Raw genomic sequence first — 7,500 nt, 5'->3', positions numbered from 1 at the left:
CGCCATTTAATCACTCGTGTTCATTTATAAACATTTATACTCAACAGAGAAGAATTATATTATGACCAACGCAATAATCTTCATCTAAAACTAACAAGTAATGAGAGAGAGAGAGAGAGAGAGAGAGAGAGAGAGAGAGAGAGAGAGAGAGAGAGAGAGAGAGAGAGAGAGAGAGAGAGAGAGAGAGAGAGAGAGAGAGAGAGAGAGAGAACAGAACCATTATTCATTTGCTGGACGTGATATTGTTACTACCCGGCATCTTTAAAGGATTTTGGGTAGAAATACAATGTTAGTTTGCCGGACATTTCCTAAGCAGACAGGATTGCGTAGACCAGTGAGTGAGTGAGTGAGTGGATGAGTAAGAAATGGCGTGTTTCATTAGTTATTATTACAATTTCACTCAGTTACTCACACTTAGTATGTCATCAACCACTCAATCATTTATCCACTCACAAATTTATCCCTTCCTTCCTTCCTTCCTTCCTTCCTTCCTTCCTTCTTTCACTCACTCAGTCACTCAAAAAACTCCTCATCTAATGATTCCCCATTCCATTTATTTAAGAATCTCTCTCTCTCTCTCTCTCTCTCTCTCTCTCTCTCTCTCTCTCTCTCGCGCGCGCGCGCGGCGTCACTCAATAAACTTCCGCAGGTGGAGTTTCGTCTTTTCATGATTCACGAGACACGACGTTCCAACTTTTCCCATCAGAGATTTATAACCAGAAGGCGCTTACCTCCTCCTTGCTCTGACACACACACACACACACACACACACACACACACACACACCGCGTAGTGTAGTGGTTAGCACGCTCGACTCACAATCGAGAGGGCCGGGTTCGAATTCCGGTAAGCGGCGAGGCAAATGGGCAAGTCTCTTAACGAGTGGCCCCTGTTCACCTAGCAGTAAATAGGTAGGCGGTGGCGTAGTGGATAAGGTGGTGAGCGTGGGATCGGGCAGACGTCCACGCGTAGGTTCCAATCCCACCACGTACAGCCTTAAAACACTTTGTCATTTGTCGAGTGGTTTAAAGTTACCTACATGTCACCATGATACCCAGGTTCTAGGTGGTTACACTCAAGGTGAGCTTGGGTGGTGATATGGGCCCTAATATGGGTACCACTATAAATAAAATTGCCTGCGCCACTAATGGGCGCATACACTCTTCAAGTGTGCCTACAGGCGCTATAGGCCTTACCGTATAAAAAAAAAAAAAAATACACACACACACACACCACGTATACATAGTGCAGTGGTTAGCACGCTCGGCTCACAATCGAGAGGGCCGGGTTCGAATGCCGGCGAGGCAAATGGGCAAGTCTCTTAATAAGTGGCCCCTGTTCACCTAGCAGTAAGTAGGTACGGTATGTAACTCGAGGGGTTGTGGCCTCGCTTTCCCGGTGTGTGGAGTGTGTTATGTGGTCTCAGTCCTACCCGAAGATCGGTCTATGAGCCCTGAGCTCGCTCCGTAATGGGGAAGACTGACTAGGACGACCGAGGGGAATCACACACACACACACACACACATTCGCCACTCATCGTTTTAATTTGATACCTATTACGTAGTTTATTTTCGTGTACATAATTTCACCCCCGTTTCTTAGTACCTGTCGTCCTGGCAATCTCCCTCGGTCAGGTTGTGGAGGATCAGAGGACTAAAAATTGGAGAAAAAATGCAGAATACAATGAAAGTAAGTGCTGCAAACTCCTGACAATGACTACCTTGGGAATACAATGGCTGGTGTCTGGTTGTCCATCCTTCCTTTACCTTCGTGTGGATCAGCGAGAAAGACTTTGACCACAGAAATAGAGATAACAGTCGGCCTCCAAGCAGCGTAAGTTTGCAGAAGAGGGTGATGATGAAAGTAATATAGTGTAACGTACATAACATCGTATACCTTCTGTCTTTCATTGTTCTACAGTGCAAAAATGCAATTTCCAGTACTAGGGTGTGCCCTTCCTCTCCTGTTCTCTGGCTCTCCCTGCAGTGCAGCGCCGTGCTGCCTTTGATGTCCTGCCTGGGTTGGTGCGTCCCGCCGTGAGGATGGCGGCATTCAGCGCTGCATTCACTGAGGCATAACAGGTTTTCGATTCTTCTATATAAACTGTTTGAGATGCCTTATAACTTATTGTGTAGTTAAGGAGAGGGTCCATACTTGTATTCTTCTTCCTTCATTGGTATCCCTAAAGGTTTTGGCATTTTCAGAATACTCTTTTATCTTTGATTCATTTCACCACGGAGGGTGCATGCAAAGGACCACTCTTTGACTCTTGGCGCGTGTACTGCATGTAGAATGAAAGACACTTGTATATTTCAACTAGATTGAGTGTCCATGGTGTGAGGGTCGCCGCGATCCTGGGAGACAAAGTCCAACAGGTGCCCTGAGGTGCAAGAAGAGGCGAGGGGCGGTGCGCGTCCCGCTCACACAGTTTGGGGCTGTAAGCGAGGGCGGGGCGGGTCTGGGGTAGCGCGGGCGGCAGTCGGCGCAGGACGCTCAACAAGTGTGTGTCGCCCGTCGATCGCCGCCGCCTCCACCGCCGCCACCACTTTCCCGACAGGGACAGAGGAGCGAGCAGCGCCTCCGCCCCGCAGGTTCTCATCAGCGGCTACACTTTACGGTGAAAGAGAGAGAGACAGTCACAAAACGGGAAGCGCTGTGCTTCAGGAGCGACGCGCCGTGGGGCGGGCTGTGGGGTGAGTGCGGGACGGGCTTGTGAGCACAGCATCCAGGCGACGATGTATCATGCGTGAGGGAAAATAGTGAACAGCAAAGCTTCTTGTCTGAGATATTCACCATCTCTTGGTGTTCCGCACACCAGACACTGCGAAAGTGAAACAGCGAGAATGCAAAAGAAAAACGGTGTTCACGTCGCCATGAGTCACTGCCACGCTTCTGCCGCCTATCACACATCCCTCACCTGGTGACCTCCAAGCATCCTCATCCTCCCTCTTGGTGACTTTATTCCATCCCCTTACTTCCCCTCACTATCCCTCACCCTGCCCCTGCAACTCCCACCAACCTCTCCCCCCGTCATCTCTCTCTCTTTCTATCATCCCAAGGAGTAACACCTCTACCTCAGCCTACAAATACTTTCAATCAACTTCGGCACACGCCACACCTCGCACACCAACACACCAGACTCCCGCGCGTCTGTCCTTCCACGGGATGAGAATGTCCACGCCTCGCCGTGGATAGTGCGGTAAAAGTAGAGCCGCCCCTGGGCAAGGCGGCCGACAAGACCATGTGCTCTAGCGCGGCTCCCGCGGAAGGGGGAGATGAGGCCCCCTCCACCCTGCCCCCATTAAATCCACGGCCCACAACCACCACCACTACCACCACCACCACCACGAGCACGGACGTGAAGATGAGGCGCTTCACTTTGCCTAACCTCTTCCTGACGGTGGAGGGACAAGATCGACAGCTGGAGGAGATCTGCCCGGGCATCTACGAGTACACGGGTGAGTGCTGGGGCGGGAGGTGAAGCGGAGCAGGAAGGGGTGGAATATGCTCGAGAAAAGTAGTAAGTCATGTTTATGCATTTGTAACGACTAATTGATTTTCTTCATCTATAGTTGTTGCTGTGTGTGTGTGTGTGTGTGTGTGTGTGTGTGTGTGTGTGTGTGTGTGTGTGTGTGTGTGTGTGTGTGTGTGTGTGTGTGTGTGTGTGTGTGTGTGTGTGTGTGTGTTCTTATTGTTGGTCTTGTTTTCTCAGAGCATAATGCATACTTTCTTTGTTTGTCTCTCTTTTGTTCAATGTTTTCTTTGTTCAAGGCGAGAGACCTGAAAATATGTGTCAATATGTCACTGAGGCGTTCTGCACGGCGAGGGAGACATAGTGGTGGTGGTGGTGGTGGTGGTGGTGGTGGTGGTGGTGGTGGTGGTGGTGGTGGTGGTGGTGATGGTGATGGTGGTGGTGGTGGTGACGAGTATGTGGGCAGTGACAGTGATGGACAGCGGTGACAGGGCGTGATTGTGTCATATACATTAGAGTGTTTGCAATGGTGTTACCTGGATCTTGGTGATGGGGGATGCTTTCCTGCTAATGTTAATGGTAATGGTGTCTATAATGGTGATGAGATTGGTGGTAATAGTGACGGGTTCAGATGCAGGTGAAGGAGATGAATTTTAACATAATGAACACTGTAGTAATGAGAGAGAAGAACGAAGATGAGAAATAAATGGAAGCAGAAGATGAAAGGCGAATGAAGAGAGGGTAGAAGGATGAATGATGAAAGGGGGTGCGTGGAGGACATGGGAGGTCACGAAATGACATGCTGGGCGGTGAAGTGGAAGCAAGTGTTCGCACAGGATTGATCCAAATTACAGTACGTACGTGAGTTTGGGACAAGTCTAGGGCAGAGGCGCAGATAGGTTCACTGAGGCAACTTCTCCGTTAAAAAGAAAGACTAAAGTAAATTTCCAGGAGCGCTGAGGGAAGGGGAGGTTTCCGAGGCCCTGATCCATCTTTGTTACGTTTTCTTTCTCTGTTTTCTTTCTCTTTTATCTTACAATTAATCCTTTTGAAATTAAGGTCAGCGAAACATCGCCTCTGCACTACACGCATTAGTCCCCCACGCAACTGCCTTTTGAAAAGAAACAGAGCTATGTAACTGAAGCTCGAAAGTTTTGCCAAAGGAACCATAACCTGAGCAACAGTTCGCCTTGAGAGTCACAGTGCTGGTAGACTTTTCTTCGTCTCCAACGGTGTCACATTAAGGGTGGAATAGTGCACGGAGAAGAGGCAGCCGACTAGAAAAGAAGGAATAGAAAACGAGAAGACAGCAGCCAAGTTGTGTGATGTAGTCTCATTAGCGTGTCGCGTTTAGGTAATAAGTCTTGTGCTCCCACGCACCCCTGAATGACCAGCTTCACGGAAAACATCGGGGCACAGCAAATGACTGTTGTGCCCATATCCAACTCCTAGACCATGGGGAGAGTGGAGAGCATCATAGATACACAAACGAGCACACACACACACACACACACACACACACACACACACACACACACACACACACACAAACCTATGATGACATGGACGGCAACAGGAAAGCCGAGCGCTATAAAACTAGAATTATCATTCATCTTCACAAGTGGCCAGTATATAGAGTCGTGACGCGCGGTGACAGGACGGCCGACGTGATGGTGAGCTGGTAACATTGCGCCAGGCTGTCAGGGAGGCCATAAAGAACCAGCCTTTGTTGACAGTCCTCGGTGTACCCATGTTATCAGGTGGACTCCCTGTGGCACAGCTCGCTTCTCGCTCACTCGGTTGTTCTCCTTGAAGCAATGAGAGCCTGTCGCATACCTCGCCTGCCATGTGCACAAAACTGCTTTAAAATGATGAGGATGTTTATACATATGCAAGGATATATACAGGTTACACACACACACACGCACACACACACACACACACACACACACGCCCTGCCGGCCATACTGAATACACGTAATTCTGCTTCTCCGGCCATACTAAATACACGTAATTCTGCTTCTGTCTGTTTACAATGTCCATAAAACTGCTTCAAAATGACAAGGAAATTGATACATATAGAGTTTCCTTCATGTGCAAGAATACATACAGGCTACACACACGCCCTGCCAATCCAGACACATGTAACTCTGCTTCTATTCTTCCCCTCCCCTCGCAGGTTCTATATAACGCCGCGGGCAGAGTTAAAGGCGAGGGGATTTCAGATGCTGGCTTTAAGAATAGATGGGGAATGACTGTGTGATGTGATACTAAAAGTGACAGTAGATGCACCGCCACGGATCGGTATTTCACATGTCTGGGTTATTTAGATAAAGAGTACGGGACACAGAGACGAGGCCAGGAAATCATTTGAGGGAAAATATATACGAAATAATGAAGAACAAAATAATGAAATGATGATGATGATGATGATGATGATGATGATGATGATGATAAAGAAAGTCTACCTTATCATAGCGATTTTTATTACGCTCCTACTTTTCTCCTGTGCCAAATGAGAGAGAGAGAGAGAGAGAGAGAGAGAGAGAGAGAGAGAGAGAGAGAGAGAGAGAGGACAACAGAGTGAAGACAATAACACTAATATTCAATATAATGTATATATGTACTCATGTAGGTGTAATTGTAAGTGTGTGTGTATAGGATCGTATTCCACAACCACCACTGCCCACACACACACACACACACACACACACACACACACACACACACACACACACACACACACACACACACACACACACACACACACACACACACACACACACACACACACACACACACACACACACACACACACACAGTTATTTGTTGTCGCAAACACACCAATAGAGCACCGTTGTTTACCTACGCCAGAATACAGAGAGCAATATATGATAATTTCCATATTTACTGATGCAAGTTTACTCACACACACACACACACACACACACACACACACACACACACACACACACACACACACACACACACACACACACACACACACACACACACACACACACACACACACACACACACACACACACACACACACACACACACATACAGCTCACCTTTAACATTAACAGAAGCGGGAAAAAGTGAAGCGAGTTTGCGTGTGGGTGTGCCGTGAGTGACTGCCGACTGAAGGGGCACGTTGAAGGGGCACAGCGCGCCCAACAAACAAATAACACACACACACACACACACACACACACACACACACACACACACTATCATACACCCTCAGCAACGCACCCCCATTACCTCCCAAAGCCTATAGTTGAAGCTACAAAGGTTTTTAAGAATGTTTTTTGCTGTTTTTGGGAATGATTACTAAGATTTCTACATAAGTGAGAGAGAGAGAGAGAGAGAGAGAGAGAGAGAGAGAGAGAGAGAGAGAATTTTCCGCCTCTGCTAGATGATAAGAAGGTATCATCATCATCATCATCCTTCTCCTCCTCCTCCTCCTCCTCCTCCTCCTCCTCCTTCTCCTCCTCCTCCTCCTCCCCCATCTCTTCTTTTTTTCTTCTTCTTTTTTTATATTCTTCTCCTGTCTCCATCTTTTCGGTCTCGTCCTTCTCCTCTTCCTCCTTCTACTCCTCCTCCTCCTCCTCCTCCTCCTCCTCCTCCTCCTCCTCTTCTTCATCATCTTCTCAATATTCTTTTCCTTTCCCCATAATCTCGTCCTTGTCCTCGTCCTCCTCCTCTTCCTCCTCCTCCTCCTCTTCATAACACAAGTCAATATCATCGAATATTACTCAGATGCAGACACTTACTTCTGTGTGTGTGTGTGTGTGTGTGTGTGTGTGTGTGTGTGTGTGTGTGTGTGTGTGTGTGTGTGTGTGTGTGTGTGTGTGTGTGTGTGTGTGTGTGATCACTAGTAACTCGCTCCTGTATACCATATCATGCCTAAGCCAAGCCAAGTCAAACTAAGCCAAGTAATACCAATAAGTCTTAACCCGTTACGAAATTTAATAATCTCTCAATAACATCGACTTACCTCCACACAGCACAGAACAGCGCTC

General features: G+C 47.9%; 1 protein-coding gene across 1 annotated transcript in view; it reads left to right on the top strand.

Moving 5' to 3' along the window:
• The first annotated feature begins 2,479 nt into the window (after positions 1-2,479).
• LOC123499978 (homeobox protein slou-like) overlaps positions 2,480-7,500 on the top strand; it is a 28,570-nt gene continuing 23,549 nt past the window's right edge. The window contains exon 1 of the mRNA XM_045248520.1: positions 2,480-3,458. Within this exon, the coding sequence (XP_045104455.1) occupies positions 3,242-3,458 (217 nt within the window). The 5' untranslated portion in view covers positions 2,480-3,241. The remainder of the gene's footprint in view (positions 3,459-7,500) is intronic.

This window comes from Portunus trituberculatus, chromosome 50, assembly GCF_017591435.1.
Source record: "Portunus trituberculatus isolate SZX2019 chromosome 50, ASM1759143v1, whole genome shotgun sequence".
Classification (NCBI taxonomy): Eukaryota; Metazoa; Arthropoda; class Malacostraca; order Decapoda; family Portunidae; genus Portunus; species Portunus trituberculatus.
The sequence above is the reverse complement of the archived record's forward strand: the minus strand, read 5'-3'. Positions and strand labels throughout refer to the sequence as shown.